The sequence below is a fragment of the Podarcis melisellensis genome (genome assembly GCF_964234715.1).
Source record: "Podarcis melisellensis genome assembly, chromosome: 4".
Taxonomy (NCBI): domain Eukaryota; kingdom Metazoa; phylum Chordata; class Lepidosauria; order Squamata; family Lacertidae; genus Podarcis; species Podarcis melisellensis.
In genome coordinates, this window is record NC_138531.1 from 37,456,278 (window position 1) to 37,477,772 (window position 21,495).

The window sequence follows — 21,495 nt, forward strand, 5'->3', positions numbered from 1 at the left end:
TTCCCGCAGACGGAAGGGGAGAGCGGGGAAAGGAGGAGGGAAACTCCAAAGTGGCAGGACGGGGGGAATCCCCTCGAGGCAAATGATGCGTGCCGGCATTGAGCACGTGGTGCTTGAATGGCTACAAATCCGGCGGGGATTCTGCCCGCTGCAGCGCGTCGAAGTTACTGCTCCTTCAGAATCTGCGAATTCGAAGCGATTAGCTTCCGTCCGTGGAGGTCCTGGGCAGAAGGAATCGCGCCCGAAAAAAGGTGGATTATTACTCACTCTGGGATAACTGCACCCACGCAAAACCCGAAGGACTGATTGCAAACACACGGCCCCACATAATTATTTAGCTAAGGGGGTTAAAGAGGGAATCGCTTTTTCACCATCGAGCGTGCTTCTTTGTATTGCATTGGTACCCTTGCACGGGCTTCAGCCCCCCAGCAGTAGCGACTGTAACTGGGACCCATGTATGTGGATTAAAAATCTCTTTAAGGGAGGTGAGTCTGCCACCCTTCCAGTAGAACAGACTGCCTTGCTCTTTCCTTAGAAGTTTAAAAGCAGAAGCTGGCTAGCCACCTGTCAGGGATGCTGGGACAGCAGATCTCCTTCATCAGCAGGGGTTAGGTTAAACACTGACTAGAGGATCTTTGAAGTCTTCTGCACAACTAGGTTGCTATGTGGCTGATTCCTATGCCAATGCCCTAGCAAAATTGTGGCTGGCATGGGAAGAAACCAGCGACATCCTCTTACCCCAACCCACTTTGATTCCTATTTATAGATGCTACGGCCACAGAGTGAAAAATCCAACTATGTAAAGTTTCAAGTATGTTTCATTGGATAAACCTCGAGTGTGACAGAGGTTCTTGGAGTAAGTCCCACTTAATTTGATTGGCCTTACTTACAAGCAGGCATGAAGAGGGTTCATTGCAAGTGGTTGAAACTTGGGTAACTGATCTGCATTAACAGTGCAATCCTATGCATATCTACCCAGAGGTAAGCCATGCTGTATTCAATGGAACTTACCAAAGGGAAGAGTGTAGGAATGTCATGGGCAATCTGTGGTCCTCCACAGCCCTAGTTGGCATAGACAACAACATAGCAAAGCAATGGTAATCTCCCAAGTCAGTCTGTTTTGCTCAGAGTCCAACACCTGGAGGCCGCAGGTTCCCCGTTCCTGATATAAACAATAGCATATCACTAGCTTACTGTCATCATCCATATTTTTGAGAGTAATTACCCCACCACAATCACTAGTATTTGTTGCATGAGCATAGTCAATAATTCATTATAAGGTTTTAGATTGATCCCAGGTATGACAAAGGATTGTCAAATGCCCTTGGGGAACATAGGCTGCAATCCTAAAATAGCTTATTTCTTTGCTTATGTTGAACATCACACACACTCTACCTTTGTTGATTTTCATAGAGATAAATACTTTAGCTCCCTTGACCACAGCATTTCAAATCCAGCTGCTCTAAAGATAAAAACCCCTATAACCATTTCCCTCAAAATTCATGTGTCTGGAGTGACTAAAACATTTATGGACTGATTCTTAGAATGATACTTCATTTTTGTTTCTTTCTAGAATACACCCTGCAGTTGGTTGCAGACCAAATAAAGTATTTTGGAACTGCACAGAAGACAGAAATCCCCCCATATGAATGGTTTTAAAATATAACAGCAATACAGATTTGTTATAAATCTCGTTCGGAGGGATTCTCTCCCGGGAACTGCCAGACAAGTGTGGAACACATTTTGCTGTTGTGGCGGGAATGTCAGTACAAGTGCAGGAGAGATAAATAAATGTGGCAAGTTGGCCCAGATCCTCTGCTGTCTTAAGCCAGTATTTTTCTACTGACCTCAATATTATTATTGTCTGTGATATTTTGCAGCCTGGAGATATGTAGGAATTGGGTGTAATGGGGGAAAGAAATGGGGCAAAGAACTGCAGAAAGAGACAGAATGATTATTTAAAACAAATGATGTTGTTACTGTTCTGTTCCTGACTCTCATGAGGCTGACAGTTGCTTACCATGCCACAATAAACGTCTTGGACAGTGGTGGAGAACCTCAGCCTCCGAACCTGAATGTGGCCCTTCAGATCTCTCTGCCTGGCCCTCAGGACTCTCCCAAGCCATTCATGCTCCCCAGACAACCATCTCTCCACCAGCCTTGCTCCACACTTTCCTTGAATTGTTCTGTCTGTGTGGAACATGCCCTTGAACTGTGATAAAGCCTCTTGTTTTCATTAGGAGGATGGAGATAATGTGAGGTGTGTATGTGTAGAAACCTCTGGCTATTGTAATTTTTTTCAGGGGGGGGATATGGCAGAAAATGGTTCTCCCCACCCACCCTGGTCTAAGGCGCATGCCCTTGTGAGTGAATGGGAAACGGCATTCAAGAATAGCGTTTTGAGAGCATATGGTTAACGGTCAGTGAAACATACGTTGGAAATTAATGATGGAAATTAATCTTGCATATTACGCTGGAAATTAACGTTACGTATTACTAAGAGCATTGTCACTGCATGTTGCCATTTGAAGCTTCCAGAGATGTACTGTTTCAGAGATCACTTGATTTGAAAGCAAGTATGGCAAGTTTCTTTTCTCAGTAGACTTGCATTATTTAGTGGAGTATTTCCCTCCTTATACCCAAACGAAAAGCTGTTTTCAAATTCATGGCTGAGCCAGTGTAAGGACAGTACAATTTCTGACGCACTGCCTAGTTGTAAATATTGTGATGAAATTTAAGGATCCTGAGCACTCTCCTTGCAGTAATAAAACACTATTGTTAAAGGGAACCGGTTGCAGGGCGTATGTGTGTGTTTACTAGCAACAACTTTGATGCTACATAACTCAGAAGCCTTCTAAACATACCAGGGATAATTAATATGAAGTAAATAGTTTATCCAATCTCTTACTGGTTTACTATTCAACTCAGTAACTTCCAGACTTCAGAATTTCCTTCAGAATAAGCAAATCAATAATATATCTGTTTGGGAGATTCTACACAGTTCTGTCCTCTAGTTTTGCAAAATGCTGGAATATGACTACAGTAGAATCTCTTTGGTCATGCCAGTGTTTCAAAGTTCAAAACCTATTCGGTTTAGTCTGAAGCTAGCTACACACTGGTGCATCAGAGAAGTAATGTGTACTCATGTACCGGTTGCCTATTTGAACAAAAGTTTATAAAGTTGGGCAATACCTTTATTAGAACCAGGGCTTTTTCCCTAGGGGAATTTACAGGAGCTCAGTTCCGGCACCTCTCAGGTGGGCGACATTGCCATTCTAAGAACGAGGGAGGTGTCCTGGCACCTGTTTTTCTAGGGGAAATTGCACCGTCCGTTAATACTACATGTGGCGATCTTCCCTGTTCTAGAGCAAGTGCAAGAAGTTCTCTCTATCAGGTGCGTGTGGGAAAGGTGAAGGAAGAAAGGCGTGCAGGTGACGTGCAAGCCTGGCCTCCTCGTTAGGCGCAGCGGCAGCGCGCGGGAATCCGCCTGGCTCCCTCAGCCGCTCCTCTCACCAGCCGCCACTAGAGGGTCCCGGAGGATAAACCTGCTGCTGCCCGAGGAGAAGCTTGGGCTGCCGCTCCGCAGGTTGCTCGAGGGGAGGCCGGCTCAAGCGCCGCCTCTCCCCGGCTCGTCTTTGTGCCGCCGCCGCCCGACCCCTCCAGCCTGGCCCCCCGCGAGGAGCGCCGAAACCTTTCGAGGGGGCTTCCCTGGGACGGGGACGACGCCATCCCCACAGCAGCTGCAGCCCCCGCGAGGCCTCGGCCTCCCACCCCCCTCGCCCCTTCCCTCTCCCCACCCACACAAAGGGCTTCTTCGCTGCGCCTAAGCGGCGAGCGCCGGGGCTGCGCTTCGACTACAAGAAGCCATTGCAAAATAATAAAGGTTTATGATTATTATTTATTTATTTTAAAAGGAGGAAGCGGAAATAGCTGGTAAAAGTGGCTGCCGCCGGGTGTGTTTTTTATTGGGGGGGGGTCTGTTTCTCTTTTGGCTCTTCGAAGGGCAGAGAGGCAATTGCTTTTAGCAATGCCGAAAGCAGCAGCTCTCTTCCTCGGGGCCGGAACCCCATTGAATCCAGGAGGCGTGGTTTCCCGCTGCCTTTTTAACACGGCTGTGACTTATTCCCCACGTGAAAACGCAGTGACCCTCTCCCCGCTTTTCTCTGTTTAAATCGTTGCGTGCATTCTTTGTATGTTGGAGCTTAGCATTGCAGCCATCCTATTTGGCTGATGGGGGAATATTAAGTTGTGGGTGGACATAGCAGTCGACACAGAGATTTCTCTTCGATACATAACAGGAGAAACTCCTCTTTCTCTCTCCACCCGCCGCTTTGTTTGGAGATTCAGTCCCACTTCCCCACCAGCATGTTCCAACCCAGCCCCTTTTCGATCTTCCCACCCACCGATTTCCTAAAGAAAACCCTCGGGCGAAAGTTGCGCTAGTTCTGGGAGACTTTCTTAACTTATCTCCTGGCTTTTAAAGAGAAATCCTTTGGCCACAAGCCGCCGCAGCAACTACTATTCGGGCTGGAATATTTTACAACACACCCCACAAGCGTGAGTCTCCTCCTCCTCCTCCCTCCCGGCTTGGCTCTGCCCAGCTGCACCCGGCTGAGTTAGGCAAGCCTGTTTGCAGCCTCGCCGTTTCCCTGCGCGCTTTCCCCGCCTCCCCTTTGCCCGGGCTCCTCTTCGACCCAACGGGATCCGGAGGGAAGCGGAGGAGGAGCCAAGGCTGCGCGAGGGGGTTTTGCAACTCCCTCCCCTCACCATATGGGAGCGGGCTGGAAACTGTTGTTAGGTATGTGGTTCCTAGGTCAGCGGCACGCTGGATCCAGCTAGGAGGAAGGAGCTGGGGGGCAGTTTCGGGCGACCATGGAGAACGTGGAGTTCCGAGGCGGCCAGGAGAGGTTCCCGGACAAAGATCCGAGGCTGAACCCCGCGTTTTTGGACACCCAAGGGCACCCTCACCAGCCTCTGCTGCTGATAGGGGAGCAGAGGGGAGGCGACGCGTACAAGCTGGTGGAGGTGCAACTGAGCGGCGGGGCTCCCTGGGGATTCACGTTGAAAGGAGGAAGAGAACATGGAGAGCCGCTCATCATCACCAAGGTAAGGTTACACGCGCGCGTATTTCTCCGCGCAGGGGATCCAAGGGGTGCCACAGTGTGGCGGGGTGGGTGAGGGGATTCCCAGCCTCTTTTGTTTATGTCAGGATGTGGCCGGTTGACTCTTGTAAATCCTACCGATTTCCAGAGTTTTCTGCTCCCTGGCCGAGCAGTTTGCTTGCACATACAAATGGTGGTTTTTTTCATTTCTGGAAGCACTTTTTACTAAGTGGTCGCTTCGATTCACCTCAACAGGGGACTCTTGCGATGTTGTTGGCAGCGGCTGAATTCTTCTTTACTTTGGTCTTAGTGACACTGGAATGCGGACTCCAGCCGCCACTCATTGAGGGTTGCTTTTAAATATGCTTGAAAATGCCCGGTTGGCTTTGTTCTCTTGGCTATAATTGCCATAATGTAGCTTTACCGTTTGTTTTTGGTCACATTTTCAGTTTAGCATACTCACTGGTAGCCCCATTGATTTAATAGTAAATTCCATTATGGATGGAAGCTTCAGGCAGCAATCCTGGGAACACTTTCCTGAGAGTAAACCCTATTCAACACAGTGGGGCTTATCTGTGAGTAAGTTTGCATATAGGCTTGCACTGTAGAGTTCACATACAACCCAACCCCCCTTTTAATCCAGAATAGCATTCCAGGTTAATTAATGTGTCATCACACAATCACCAAATCAGAATTCATAGTATACTTACTCAGCCATTGCACTAACTGGAGAAAAGTACACTTCTTGTTATGAGTACAAAAAGATGATTCAAGGACAGTAAGTGATCTTATTTGCCTATTTTAATTTCCTGAATGGTCACACAATACTGCTCAATTAAGAATGGCGAGTTGTTCCTCATAGAAGTGGTACAGTTTCCTCCTTTTTCTCCTCATAGAACTGCATGTCTCTTCACTGTCATTTCTCCTGTGCTGAATGAACATTTAACTACAGATTGAATTGCTCTAAACTGCACAGGTCAAGATAATTTCTTAACTTTCCAGTTGTTGCGGTTTATTCCCTAATGGCCTAGAGGTGGAGGGAGAGCTATCAGAGCTTTTTTTGAAGCTCTTTCTTGCTTATGTCATTGTTGCAACTGAATACTGGATTAGATTATTTAGCTGTGTTTGGTCAGAAAAATCCTCCTCCATTTCCCAAAAGCCATTCACAAGGCCATGTGTGATAACAGGACAGACCCACTTGCATGTTACCTGTGCAGCTGAAAAGCAAACATCATACTTTCTTAGGCAGATTATTTCACTTTATTTTTCCTCTCCCCTAGGCCTTCCAGAAGGGCATGTGTCTTTCAGTATTGCCACTCAGTGTTAAAACATGTGTTCTACAAATGCTCATTGTTTTCAGTTGTTTGCCAAACTTTTATCCAAACTCAACCCCCTGTTCTGTTCTGCTCTGTACAGAATTAGTTTTGTTTCTGCATCAGTGTAATTTCTTACCATTTAACAAACAACAATTGGCTGTCCATCATATTTCTTAAGACCTTGAGAACCAAGGGGAGCTGCTTGCTGCTAAATAATGTTTTATTCTTTCACTGGTGGAAGCTGGGGAGGAAGCAATTCCTCGAACGTAGAAAGCTAGCACTTCAGGTCCCCCTGGCTAAATCTCTTCTTCCTGGCATCCATGTCCAGCTCAGAGATATTTTGTTAGTGGTGATGTATGAAGAAACTTTCAGTTATGTGAGCCTTCTCTGAAGGAGTACAGGTTTGTGTCTTGTGACGCAATCTAATCTCCATGGCCACTGCCCCATAAAATTCGTGTGGCTCTCATCATTTACCTACCTATGTCAGTGTCTGATTATCTGATTATAGGTGGCGGAATACAGACAATACAAGGAATTACCAAAGTGTGCATTTAATATCCTGCAAAGTGTTGAGAACCTTTGCACCACACCCTTGCTTTTCCAGAATCTTGATTAGGTGTGGAAATGTGATAAAAATTATTCTCATTCCTTGGCAGGATTGGTTTACCAAGCATACATAGACAGTCACTTAGCATTTGGGAAATGGCTGCCTTTTGTTCACTTTGTGTCCTGATCACTGTGAGGCCAGCTGAGAAAAACACTGCTTCCTGCCTTCAACACTCAAAAATGTTCTAGGGAGCCCTAGATTGTATTAAACATATACAAGCAGACAGGGGAACCCAAATCCATGTGTTATTCATACTATGTACAACAATATGTCTGTATTGGATAGAAGTAATTGAATGCTTTAGGGGATTAAAAATAGCCAAGGGTTTTAGAGTTTATTGAAAAGTTTGAAGTTGACATATTGTTAAGTTTTAGGCAAGGAAGAAAGCAGAGTGGAATATAATTAATAGATGCACTGAAAGGACTTTTTAAGAGATGAGTGATTTTTGCCATTGTTATTTATATTGATGATGAAGTAATAGTTGAAACTTGTCGTTTAATCAAGAAATTAAAATAGTGTTGAGTATCTGTTGTTGTTCATGTATGTACTGAGAATCTTACTATTGTATGGTTAGAGATGCTCAGATTTTATTAAATGCCTGTGGGGCCCAGGAGAACATTGCTTGTTCTCCTAAGACTATAGAATTGGAGCCAACTAAGTTACCTGCACTTGCTGTTATTTTGAATGGAGACTTAATCATGCCAAACTGTTCAGTTGAATCAAAGTGTAATCTAGGCTGAAATTCTGTACCCTGTTACCTGTGAGTAAGCCTCATTGAGGATTTTGCACTCAATTCCCAATTTTTCTATCCTAAGTACGGGCTTAGCATGGTCAGCATGTGTAATGCTGTGTGTTTGAAGGCAGCTCTTTATCTTTTTTAAAAGTCCATGCAACTACCTCCGCAAAATTACCCCTCACCTGCAGCAGCAGTGGTTTTTCAAAGAGTCACTTGCACAATAATTTCTTGGACCATCATGATCTAATGCTCAAAGTAGACAGGGATGAACTGGTTTGAAATACTGATAAAGCATGTAACCTGTTGTATAGTGCAGGGAAAGGGGTTTTCTGAGCTTACAGCATGGATGCCACAATCCTGATTCTACCCCTCCACTCCAGATATTTACTGATAAGATGCCTGCTAGACCTGGCAGATTCCCCCGTTTCTTTTTCTCTTGGCTGACACCCCAGTCTTCCATACATCAGAAAGCTAACAGGTACTTGCCAGACCATTTTGAGGGACTTAAACACATTCACTTACAAATTTATGTACACTGTGTGTTCCCTGAGAGTATAGAAATGTTGTCAATTTTTGGAGGCCCCATTTTGCTTCCAAACTGATAGGCAGGTTTGCTATGAGAGGGAGTGGTGATAAGGTGGAGAGAGGCGTAAGGTTTGTTTGCCTTCTGTACTTAATTACACCACACACTTTTTATGAACTTTTGCTTAGTGCATGGAAAGATAGCAAAGGACAAGATGTAAACAATCTACAAGAAGTTTGAAATGCTGAAAACATTCGACAAGCCCATCTGTAGCTATTTTAAATATAAGATGGAATAAAACCATGTGTTTAGGTACTGAAATGCTGGGTGTATAAAATGTTATAGTGGTTTCTTGGAAGGTCAAGCCAAATTCACATTGTTAAACCAGATAATAATAGGGTAGCATAGCCCATAACTGAGTGACTTGGCTGGTTCATTTCTGATGTTTATGTAGACATTGAGGACCTTTTCAAATACCCTGTTTTCAAGTGCAAAAGATGTGCACCTGTTAAGTATTTCCTGTATGCAATCAGCACATCACTTGTGTTTGTACTTCTGGCACTGGCATAGCACATTTTCACAGTACTGAGTATGCTATATTTTGTTATTGAGGATGATAATATTTTCTTCTCAGATATTGTACATACTACTATCATGACTGCATTGTAGAATGTGATTGTCAAGTGTACCTCATACCTTTTTTTTAAAAAAAGGAGTAAACTCACTAATGATATTGTAAGCTCTAAGATGGGAAAATTCAGTTCAAAAGGGCTGTTGTATTAGAATCATAGAATTGTAGGGTTGGAAGGGACCACAAGGGTCTTCTAGTCTAACCACCTGCAATGCAGGAATCTTTTTGTCCGGTGTCGGGCTTTAACTCACGACCCATGATATTAAGTCCCATGCTCTACACCGACAGAACTATCTAGTTTCAGTGGCTATAAAGCAGGGATGGGGAACCTGGGACCATCTAGGTGTTGTTGGATTACAGCTCCCATCATCCCTGACTGTTGACCATATTGGCTAGGGCTGATGAGCATTGGAGTCTGTCCAGCATTATCTGGAGAGTCACAGGTTCTGCATCCCTGGTATAAAGCAAAAGTATTACGTGGTTCAATTCCTGATTTTGCAACTGTAAGGTAAAGGTAAAGGGACCCCTGGCCATTAGGTCCAGTCATGGCCAACTCCGGGGTTGCGGCGCTCATCTCGCTTTATTGGCCGGGGAAGCCGGCGTACAGCTTCCGGGTCATGTGGCAAGCATGACTAAGCCGCTTCTGGTGAAACCAGAGCAGCGCACGGAAACACTGTTTACCTTCCCACCGGAGCAGTACCTATTTATCTACTTGCACTTTGACGTGCTTTCGAACTGCTAGGTTGGCAGGAGCAGGGACCGAGCAACGGGAGCTCACCCCGTCACGGGGATTCGAACTGCCGACCTTCTGATTGGCAAGTCCTAGGGTCTGTGGTTTACCCACAGCGCCACCTGCGTCCCTGCATTATACTGTAGTGCCTTTCAAAAAAAGCATTCATAGTCCCAAAGGCTGTAAGTCCGTCCCTTCCGTCCTTATTTATTTATAACAATTTATATACCACTTACTTTGCACCTGTCCTCACATTTGTCTGTGATTCTCTTTGCCCTTCTCCTCAGTGCCTTGCTGGGAATGAGAGGGAAGCTGAAAGAATAACTGAGAGGAAAGGGGGCTTTCTCTTTCTCCCCACACCACACCACTTTTCCTCTCATTTCTTGGTTGGCAAGTAGTATGCTTGTTTGTGCTCTCCAGGGGGCTAGAGCCAGCCCAGTACCCGCTGGTTGACAGCTCCTAGTTAAGGTAATAATTTAGCTTTGTCATTCCGCCAAAAAAGCCTGACTCAGGAAACAGAAGCAAGCCATTTAAGTTCTTTGAATGCTGAAGCATGCTTATGTGCTATATTTTACTTGGTCAGTGAACTTTTCCCCCTTTCATTCTGCAAACACAGTGCTCAGAATTTATGAGTACTACAAGGGCAAGCTTCTTAAAAACATAGACTTCTCACTCATATACAAACTTAATTTTCCATGTGTTTTTTCCTAAACGGGCAGCAGATGAGTCTAAACATTTGTTCAAAGATGCCCCGGCAACAAGTCTTTCTGTGAACTGTGCCAGCTCTTGTGACTTCAGTGAGTATGGCACTTAAAAAACAAAGCATAACTAAGCCTCATAGCCAAGTGGCGATGATATGGGGGAGCGGGGCTAGCAGCTGAAGAGGGAATGGATAAACCTCTCCTCTCTGTGTAATAAGACTTTGATCAGAATCCAGGCTCAGCACAACTGTAATTTACAAAAAAAGACAAATGCAGGTGTGTAGTTTGAGCCTTTGACATCTAAAGATGGCTTAAAAGGAGACTGGTGAAATTAATGGAGGATAAGTCTGTCAGTGGCTACTAGCCTTAATAACTATATGTTACTTCTGGGATTGGGCTCAATACCAGTAGCAGACAACCAACACAGTTGGCTTTGTGCCCTTGCTTGTTGGCTTCTTAGAAGCACCCAGTTTGCCGCTGTGAGAAACAGGATGCTGGAGTCGATAGACCTTAAGTCTCATCCGGCTGGGCAATTCTTACATTGCCAGATCTCAACGGAACTATTGCTACCTTACCTTGTTTTCTTGTTTCTTTCCCCTTTCCTTCAGGGTCCTCTATATTAGATTTCATGCATCTAGTAAATAGCATATATAAAGTTTAAAAGATTTTGGGTTGTTCGCAGCAGTACGGATTTGCTTGATTAAAAAATATATATTGGGTGTTTGCAGAAAATGATGGCGCTAGAACTGGTTTTGTTACACGCACTCAAAGTTATCTCTTGGAAGTCCCTTTGTTCAAGCAACTCTTCTGCACTTGGCTAGTACAAGAAAGTGACACAGATAGCCTGTTGCTGGTTCTTCAGGTGTATGATACCTTTGGCAGCCAACAGTTCCTGGCAGCGGTCCCATTCTGTCTGCATTTGCTCCTCTCCATTCCAGCCAAAGTCATGATGGTGGCATGATTGCTCCTCTGAGCATGAGCCAGCTCTGACATTTGTCACAGGACAGGAGTACCCACCTAAGCAAGGAAGCAGCAAAGATGGCATCAGCTGTTAAGCAGACATTTTTACCTAGCTGGTCTTTGAAGTGCCCCACACCCATTTAGTCAGAATTGATGACTAATGCTCAAAAAATGTCTCTTTGAATTGTGGAAGGAATTGACTTTTGTCCTTTCTGAGGTCTAATTGGTTCTTGCAGATCAGAGCATTCAAACGAAATAGTGTTACCTTTTGTTCTTTTTTCACTTCTAGGTGTAAAGGGTGCTTATCCACAGTATTCCAAAAATCTCTTTCCCGAAGGCAAACTATTCTTGTCTACTCTGGCAGTTTTAATCTATGCCTGAGATTAAAAAAGAAACCTGACTGAGATTGTATTGCACTTGAATGTTCATGTTCTTTAGCAGTACAGTGGTACCTCGGGTTACATACGCTTCAGGTTACATACGCTTCAGGTTACAGACTCCACTAACCCAGAAATAGTGCTTCAGGTTAATAACTTTGCTTCGGGATGAGAACAGAAATCGTGCTCTGGCGGCGCAGCGGCAGCAGGAGGCCCCATTAACTAAAGTAGTGCTTCAGGTTAAGAACAGTTTCAGGTTAAGAACGGACCTCTGGAACAAATTAAGTACTTAACCCAAGGTACCACTGTATGTTATAACTCTTACACTTTTCTGATGGTTTACAGAAGGTCAATATTTAATTAGCAGAAGCTGTTCAGTGGTGAAGTTCAAATGCTGGTATATTAATGAGTGATCAATTAAAGAAAAAGGAGGGCGAAAAACACCCCGTTATTTGAGTTCTTGCTTTAACTTTTCCAGAAAAGACCCATTCCAGTTTTTCACTAAAAATGACAGCAAACCTAATTGCAATAATTCACTCACTCAGTAGCTCCTGAGTGGAGTTCAGGTCAGCTGACTAGCTAACTACATGTAAACATGTTGAAATTGCAGGTAAGATTAACTTGATCAAGATAAGCATCCTGATAACGTAATGCAAGACATTCACGGTACATATTTGGAGCATTCTGATGTATTCCTGTGCAGGTTCTCTTCCGCAGAACCCCATTGTGAAACTGCCTGCAGCAGTAAATTGCAGATGAGTCATGTCGAGTGAGTCTGGCGAATACTTGGGTGGGGAACTGCTAAGTGAAACTGAATTTCATTGCAGAAAGTGGGTTTGCTTATTCAATTAGGGGATTCCTTGTTGAATCAGTGCATATGTAGATGCTGCAGTATACTTGTTGTGGCGATGAAAGATGTAATGCTTTTGTCTTCCTGGCACAATCTAAAACAGTGATATATTTTGGTATTCCTAGGCACTGGTGTTGGCTTTCTAAAAACTTGGACTCTTAGGCAACTGGGTATTTTCTAAGACTGCTCATAGGTCACGATTTTTGACATTGCTCTCAACAGACCCAAATCTGGTGATAGTTGATGCAGGGCAGGCACTGTTCCTGGGTTCCTTAATAACATGTACAATGGTCTGTCACAAACCTTTGGAACAAAATAATAAAAAAGTTATTTTTGACTACAACAGACCAACATGGCTACCTACCTGTAAGAAACCTTTGGGATATAGTGGGCTAGCCCAGTGTTTTCCAGGGTCTTCACCTGTTTTTGGACTACAATTCCTACCATCCCTTACCACAGGTCTTGCTAGCTAGGAATGATGAGAGTTGTAGTCCAAAAACAGCAGGAGACCCAAGTTTGGGAAACACTGGGCTGGACCACTGCTGTAAATCTTGAACTTTGGGGATGTATGATGTCCTTCAGGGGTCTCCGAAGAGACCAGCTGCAACTCTGCATCATTGATTCAAAGTTTAGAGGTAAGAAACATGCTCTGCTTGGCGCAAAGGGCTAAGTCACTGCTGGCAGTGATTGTATGCCATACTTTTTCAACCGTGTCATGCTATATGCCATACTTTTTCAAATTTAGTATTCTAATGGGGAGAATGGATAGTTTCTGCTTAATTCATAAGGACTCGATATTTATGGGCATCGCCACCAAGAAAATTGCTGGGTGGAAAATTTGGCCCATTATAATTTTACAACCATGTGCTAGACGTTTCAGACTCATATTGGGAATATTTCCATAATGTAGCATCACCTTTCTTTCAAACGGACAGTTGTGAGAGGTAGAAGTTTAGTGTAAGAAACAAACAAACGGGCTTGTGTATGATTAGCATGAAGGAAGCAACACTGAGCATAGGCTGCAGGACATTGGATAAATAAACAGCTTTTCCTGCTGTTGTAGGGATTATTCATTACTGTACTGTTAATGGAAACTCAGGTGCAGAAGTGTGTGATGTTATCTCCATGGGGATCGCCTTCCATGAATACTAATGTGTTGTGTCTGTGTGTAAGCCAGGCGTAAGCAACCTTTTTTCTGCTATAGTTTTCTGCTAAGTGCTTGGCAGGACCAGAGACAAAAGTGCCTTGGTTTAGCTAATCTGGAATTAAAACTATCCTTCAGTTTTCACCACGGTTACTTCCTTAAAGCCATAAAGCCAGGAAAAAGGTGGTGGGGTTTTTTTAAAATCAATTTTATTACATTAAATACTGCCCATTCCAATTGTTCATACAAAGAGGAGGAAATAAGGACGGAAGAAACTCTGATGGGATGGAAGAATGAGGCAGTTTCAAGAGGTCCATGGGGCTGTGTAAAATGAGGTTAGGGGCTACATGGAGCTCACCTGTGGGGTCAGCACATTTCAAGTAAAAGCAGTTAATGCAAGCAATGCTCTGTGCATGCTAGGGGAACCTCTCTGCTAAGCAAAGACACTTGTATACTCAGCTTTGTGCTAGAACCCAATGTATCTATTGCTTTAAAGTCTCAAATATAGAAACAGAAATGTGTCTCTTCCAACACAAAGCAAAAGCTTTTCCAGTAGTTAGTACAGTATACATTTGTTTCTTATTTGCATAACTGCTTTGATCTGTTTTTATCTGCAGTGAGCTTGTTGCACAAAAGTTGATATGGTCCAGGGGTGTGTGTGTTTGTGTAATATTTTTTTGCCCTTTCTCCTTTTGCATAATAATTTAAGGTATGTGAGTATTGTCCAGGTTACAACCTGGAAGCCCTACCTGCACTTGAAGTACACAGCAGGTGTCTTGTAACAGTAGGCTGATGAAAATGCAAATATAACAGGCAGCAAAAGTTTAAGGCTACACTGTAGTTCTTTGTATTGTGCTAATAGTCTGATGGTGGCTAGGGAATAAATCTTGTTAGAATTTGCTGGTGTTTATTGTATCAAATTTCTATCCTGTACTTCCTCCCAAATTATAAGGGCGGCCCAAATTATAAGCATTTGCCAACATCATGAACCTTACTTCCAAGGTAAAGGTTTCTTCCTCCTTACTGTACTGTATGAGTGTGTCCTGGCTGACATATAATTTCCTAATTGTTGTGTGTGTAATGTCCGGACATTACCAAAGAGACGTTCTGTTGTTTTGGGGTGGGGTTGAAAAATATTTGTCACTCTCAAAAAGTACTACCTCTTGATATATAACCTCCAGTTACTATTGTCTTCCTTCACCCCAGCAGATGCACATAAAAGGTTACTTGGTCTGACTAACAGTTTAAAAATAATAATAATACAGCACTTGAAGCACCTTCATGCATGGAAATGGGTTATGATCCAATGCTATTCATACACAGGCTGTTCTCAATAGGAATTATAATACAGTGGTACCTTGGGTTACATACAGGTTACAAACGCTTCAGGTTACAGACTCCGCTCACCCAGAAATGTTACCTCGGGTTAAGAACTTTGCTTCAGGGTGAGAACAGAAATCGTGCAGCAGCGGCAGCAAGAGGCCCCATTAGCTAAAGTGGTGCTTCAGGTTAAGAACAGCTTCAGGTTAATAACAGACCTCCAGAACGAATTAAGTTCTTAACCCGAGGTACCACTGCTAGTTTAAATGAATTCAAATCTCCAGGGCCTGGTGAGCTCACCCAAGGGTACTAAAGGAGCTTGCAGATGTAATCTCAGAGCCTCTGTCTGTAATCTTTTGAGAATTCTTGGAGAACAGGTAAGGTCTCTGCAGACTGGAGGTAGGCAAATGTTGTCCCCATCTTCAAAAAAGGGAAAAAAATACCCAGGTAACTACTGACAAGTGAGCTTGACAGTAATATCAGGAAAAAGATCCCAGAACAGATAATTAAACAGTTGGTCTGTAAGCACTAAGAAAAGGATGCTACGATTACTATGACCCAGCATGTGTTTCTCAGGAACAAGTAATGCCGGACAAATCTCATTTCTTTTTTAAGAGTTACAAGCTTTGTTCAGAACTCTTAACTGAATTATGAGCCCCTGAAAAGTGTTGATGTATTGCAGTAATATGTGTCTGTGTTTAGAAATTAATCTAAATGTGAAATACCTATTAGGTTATTGTGTGAAAAAATGGATAGTTATGACATTCGTCCTTATTCTTCAATGAATGAGTGATACTGCTTTCAAGATCATTGTCCTTAATTTAAATTAGGATGATAAAAGACCACTGTTGGGTAATTTCCCCAGTAGAGTTCAAATGCTAAACACAGTATCTAGAGGTTTGTGGATGAGGCAAATTGTGTGGCAAATTGTGTGGATGAGGCAAAATAGATGCCAGCAAGATTGGGTCTATTCCTGGATAAATAATTCATTTCTGAGTGAAGAAAGAGAAAATCTGAGAGGCAAACCAAGAGGTTTACAACCAGGTAGATACGGTAAGTTCAGTAGGTAAATAGGAAGCAAATGTTTTAACACAGACCCTTGTGAAGCAGGGCAGGTATTTGTAAATTGGGCGGGGCATATCAGGAGATACTGGAGTTCAGTTGTCTTATGAAATTCATCCCCTCAGAAGCCTACCATGTTGGCAAATTTCATTTGCTTCTGCTAATTATACACACACATTACACGCATGCACACACACACACACACACACACACACATGCATACATACACAGGCACGATCACATGCACATACTTATATATATTTGTTAGCTTTGAAAAAATAATTAGAGGTATCCACTATAAAGGGCCTGCTATGACTTCAAATTCCGTGAAGTGTGGTGTTGGAAAACAAGGCCTTACTTATTCCAAAGCAGACTTGGACCCAGGGCCAAATGAAGGAGGACTGTTTTCCAAAGCACCAAAATGGGGTCTGAACCATGTCTTGTGATCAGTGCGCATCCCTAGTGTGCATTCCCAAGGCCAGGTCCTGCATTGTTTTCTGTGCCAGCCCTTTAAGACAGAATGGCCTAGGGGTTAGTAGTGGAGAATGTTGCCTGAGAGGCTCTTAAATTTTCTTCTCTGGAGACTTTCAAGAACAGGTCGAACATGCTCTGCCAACTAGGATATCTAGTCTCATTACATGAAGTCATTTTTAGAGAACATGAATCATGACTCATATTAGGGCCTGATCCTTAAATCTTTCTCCAGTCTGTGATGTGGTGGTTGTGTTGTAAGACTTAAATAATATGTTGAGGAAAATATTATCTGTATGGGAAATTAAAGCAATTAAATGGTTTATTTAGATATCGCTGCTCGTTTTTATTTTCGGTTTCTCTTGCCCGCCCCCGTTACATGTGTTACATAAGCTATGGGTTCATTGTGATTATATCTTCCACAGTTTGATGGCTTTGTTTAGTATAATCACTATTAAGACATTTTAATTAACGTTTGTGGTGGTGATGGGAGGTTTCTAAATTGTTTCACATTTAAGTATGGTAGTTTTTAGTCTATGGTGGTTTTATTTAATTGTATTTATTTCTCTCTTCTTTCCCCTATTCTGGGTTATAAATGGCCTTTAGGCCATGTGTTATTAGTCAACATGTAAAGTAGTAAATAATAATAATTGTAGATTCAGATTCAGAGGACACTCTTATTGTTACAATATTTTAAACCAACAAGTGCTTTTGTGTGCCCTATCTTGTCTGCTTTATGATAATTTGTCCATCCTGTCTAACATTTTATGAGACATAAAATCCACACGTGACATTTTCGGCTTAGAACCCTGGAAAATCACGGCAGTAAAAATACTACGCTATATCAAATTTATCTCAGGGCAGTGTCCAAGAATACATTTAAAATCATTTCATTTATTTCAAGTAGATGAAACAATAAATAAAGCATTCTTAAAGCATAGGACAACTGATTCCCTTCCTGTCACAGACAAATCACAAATGCTTCAGAATATAGTCAGTTCTTATCTTGACAACAGTATTAAGCTAAGGTCGCCCTCAGATCGACCTCAACAGGGAGGAAGATTCTCCACAGTTAGGGCACCAGTTTGGAAAATGCCCTCTTAGAAAAGACGAATAGCATCTCCACAAAAGAGGGAAATGATTTGTATAAAGTTCAAATGTGCTATAATTCATAGATATGGATGCAAATTTAGAAACCACGACTATAATTTAATTAAAAATGCAAGAAAAAATCCTGCCATAATAGACAAAACCTGTTTGCCTATGTAGTCCACTGTCCAGGTGCTGTCAGTTGGACATCTTTAAGGCTCCTGCTGTCTCCTCTTTTTCTTTAAACTGGACTTGGGCCAGAATCATGGTTCTTCAAACAGAGGACTGTTTTCTGTAATGCATGACACATGAATACCCTGCTTGCAGATATCAACTTCCAGCTAAATGTAGAAAACTTTCCTAAAACTGTACCTCCAAGCCCTTTCACAGATTCATAATTAGCATGATACGGGAATCTTCTCTGGGAAAACCCTGCAGTAGTAACAAATATTTAGGACATGAACTGATCTGTACCTTGCAGTTGTAGGAGAAAACTACACCTGGAAGAAGGAAGGATGATCTCATTTATTCTTAAGGATAATAAATTACATGATTCTTTCTGCTCAGTTTTCAAGAACGTGACATACTTTTGAGGCAACCGATGGAAGCACTGGTACCAATTTGCTGAGAAGGCAGCAAGCCCAAGCAGAATGGTGCTCTTTCCTGTTAGATCTAGGACTCTGGTCTGCATTCTGAGCATGTGTGAATAAATGTGCTGTTCCACCTCTCCAAAACCAGACAGCCTTTGCTCCAAAATTCCAAACAAAATGCTGTGTTGGTGTCTTCCGATAAATTATGGAAAGACGCGATTCATAAATAGCTAAAAGGAGTGGATATAATTAGCGAACACTCCTGTCACATCAAAACCCGAAACTTTTATTTCCTGTGTTGCTTAATCTGCACTTTGGGTGGGGTTCAAATAGGTGTGTGTGCTTCAGGTCCTCAAACATGCTGAGTTATTAAAAGGATCATCTATAAAAATAAAACTGTGGCAGAGCTTGTCAAGGAAAAAATCTGTGACTATCTTGTAGTTTTGTGTATGGGCTTGTTGGCAGATAGACCTACCATATTTTTCGCTCTATAAGATGCACCAGACCACAAGACGCACCTAGTTTTTGGAGGAGGAAAACAAGAAAAAAAAAGACTGAATCTCAGAAACCAGAACAGCATGAGGGATCGCTACGCAGTGAAAGCAGCAATCCCTCTTACTGTTCTGGCTTCTGGGATAGCTGTGCAGCCTGCATTCGCTCCATAAGACGTACACAGATTTCCCCTTACTTTTTAGGAGGGTAAAAGTGAGTCTTATAGAGCAAAAAATACGGTTTATGATAGGTTGACTGAGAAATTCAGAATAGTAGGCTTCTCTTGTTTTGGGGTATTTCAGTGGTGCAGCATGCAGAAGGTCCCAGGTTCAAACCCTGATATCTCGATGTAGGACAGGGAATGTCCTCTGTCTGAAACCCCTGAGAGCAATGCCAGTCTGTGTTGGCAGAACTAGATGGACCAAAGCAAATGCACATGTTCTCATACAGTGTCCTCCACTCACACCAGGCATGCTTTTTCTGTTTGGTGCTTGCTCTACAAAGTTTTATCTTGGACAGAGAGGGAGCCTGGAAAGTGCTTCTCAGAAATGATATGTTTTGTTACAGCCTTAGGAGCTTATGTGGAATCTTTGACACCCTATATCTTAATCACAGTCCACAATTACAACCGTATATACTAAGAGACGAAAGGTAGTCTCTCGTAGTGGATTTTATAGGTTAGTTCCACATAGGCCTGGTTCTCACAAATGGCAGTTGTATTCTGCTGTGTCTTTGCACTGTATTGTAAGTTAGCTTCCCACCGCATTATTGAGCAATTAAAACCTCTTCCCACAGGCATTAGGTACTATTACAAATGCTCAGTCATCTTGATAAGGTGGCAACTATTATTTATTTATTTTTAAGGTAAAAGGAGAGGCCCTTACTATGAAATACCAGCGTGATGTCATGCATTAACCTTCAGAGAGACATGTTGCAAACATCTGAAACTTGGAAGATTCTTTCCTCTGTCTTAGGCTGCAGTCTTACACACTGAACTCAGTGTGGCGTAATCCAAAGTAGATATGTTTAGTTTCGTACTTTTAAAATCCCTGCCTTTGCTGTATTTTTATGGAAGTAAATGTGTTAGTTTCTTTACTTCGCTTAGCTAAACAATCATAGAACCAAACAAAAACAAGCCCACAGAGATACAGTGGTACCTCGGGTTACATACGCTTCAGGTTACATACGCTTCAGGTTACAGACTCCGCTAACCCAGAAATAGTACCTCGGGTTAAGAACTTTGCTTCAGGATGAGAACAGAAATCACGCGGCGGCAGCAGGAGGCCCCATTAGCTAAAGTGGTGCTTCAGGTTAAGAACAGTTTCAGGTTAAGAACGTACCTCCGGAACGAATTAAGTACTTAACCAGAGGTACCACTGTATGTTAAAACTGGTGGCAGGGGCAGGGAACACATTAAAAACATCCAACTCACAAGTTCATTTATAAATGTAAGATCCCAATATTTTGCACCATTACAGTTCCAGTGACAAAGTGTACTATTTTTAGCCCTGCCACAATTTACCAATTATTATATTTATATCTTGCCTTTCCGCTAAGGATCACAATTTGAAGTATGTGGTTTTCCCCTCCTCATTTTGTCCTCACAACAACCGTTTGAAGAGACAGTGCTGCCCACTGAGCTTCCTGGCTGAATGGGCATTTGAAGCTTTGGTTCCCAAGTCCTACCCTAACCATTACACCACACTGCCTCTCTATATATATAACTAGATACATGGCAAAGCTTGTGGTGGCCACTCAAGCCTGCAATTTATGGCCCTTGTCTCTTCATGATCCAAAGTCAAAACAGTTGGCTTCAGTACGTAATGGTGGAGGCAACAGAGTTCCCAAAACATTAACTATACTATCAAGTTTGGGTTTCTTGTTTTTTAACAAACACGAAAATTGCTTAAAAAGGGCAGGCCAGTCTGGATCCTATCCAAGGTAAACTTATTAATCTAAAGAACCAAGTAAATAGTTCTGTGAATCCCGAGTTCTTTCAGATTTAGTTTTTTCCTCATCTCCAGTTATTTTCTGCAAACTGATTTGAAGTCAAGGAAGATTTCAAAAGAGAAGATATAGTAGCGAATGAGCTAATCAAAGAAAGAAAAAAGTTCCAAACATTCCATTCCCTACATGCTAGCCATTACTAAATCTGGTTGTTACTGTTTTTATGAATATCTGTCTATATTTGTAAAAAAACCAGCAAGTTAAAACTCTTTCACGCAGAATGGCGGTTGGAACAAAAAAGTCTTACATTGCTTCTGAAACAAACTTGGGCCATTGATAACTTAAGTGGAGGCTATTAGTAATGAATAGAAAAGCCAAAGTGAGTCTCTTAACAGCAGCAATAATAATAATAATAAATAATCCAGCCACAGAAGAAGGAAGTCTGACACTTTTAGCCATGTAAGGCATTAAGAAGAAGAAGAAGAAGAAGAAGAAGAAGAAAAGAAAATAGCCGAAAACCAACATGGTAGGCAAACTATGCCAAGATAAAATTTCCGGCTAGAAGAGATGCGGTCCCATTCTGGTTACTTGGGGATAGTTCAAACGAGGCAGAAATCCAGACCTTCACATAATATCATTGCACATTGTGTGCGTAAAACAGAACTACTCAGATAGCAATGAAATACACCTGTGCTGGATGTTACACATGGAAGTTACACAATATACTGATATTGAAACAGTTATCTTTTGTTCTTGTTTAAGTATAAAATGGCTTATTGGAATTGTTTCACACTCTCTTTGCTTTATGAAACATCTAACGTCATCTGTTTTTAAATTCTGAAGAATT

General features: G+C 42.4%; 1 protein-coding gene and 1 long non-coding RNA gene across 5 annotated transcripts in view; both read left to right on the forward strand.

Annotated features, from left to right (window-relative positions):
* Nucleotides 1–147: 147 nt before the first annotated feature.
* Nucleotides 148–2,788, forward strand: LOC309368009. Its single transcript, XR_014167481.1, has 2 exons — nucleotides 148–251; nucleotides 1,574–2,788. It is a non-coding gene; the product is annotated as an uncharacterized lncRNA (long non-coding RNA).
* A 1,499-nt stretch (nucleotides 2,789–4,287) lies between these two features.
* SHROOM2 (shroom family member 2) overlaps nucleotides 4,288–21,495 on the forward strand; it is a 101,765-nt gene continuing 84,557 nt past the window's right edge. For 2 of the 4 annotated variants that reach the window (XM_081907511.1, XM_081907512.1), the window contains exon 1: nucleotides 4,288–5,106. In XM_081907511.1, the coding sequence (XP_081763637.1) occupies nucleotides 4,873–5,106 (234 nt within the window). In that variant the 5' untranslated portion in view covers nucleotides 4,288–4,872. The remainder of the gene's footprint in view (nucleotides 5,107–21,495) is intronic. The other 2 variants (XM_081907514.1, XM_081907513.1) reach the window with 1 other exon arrangement.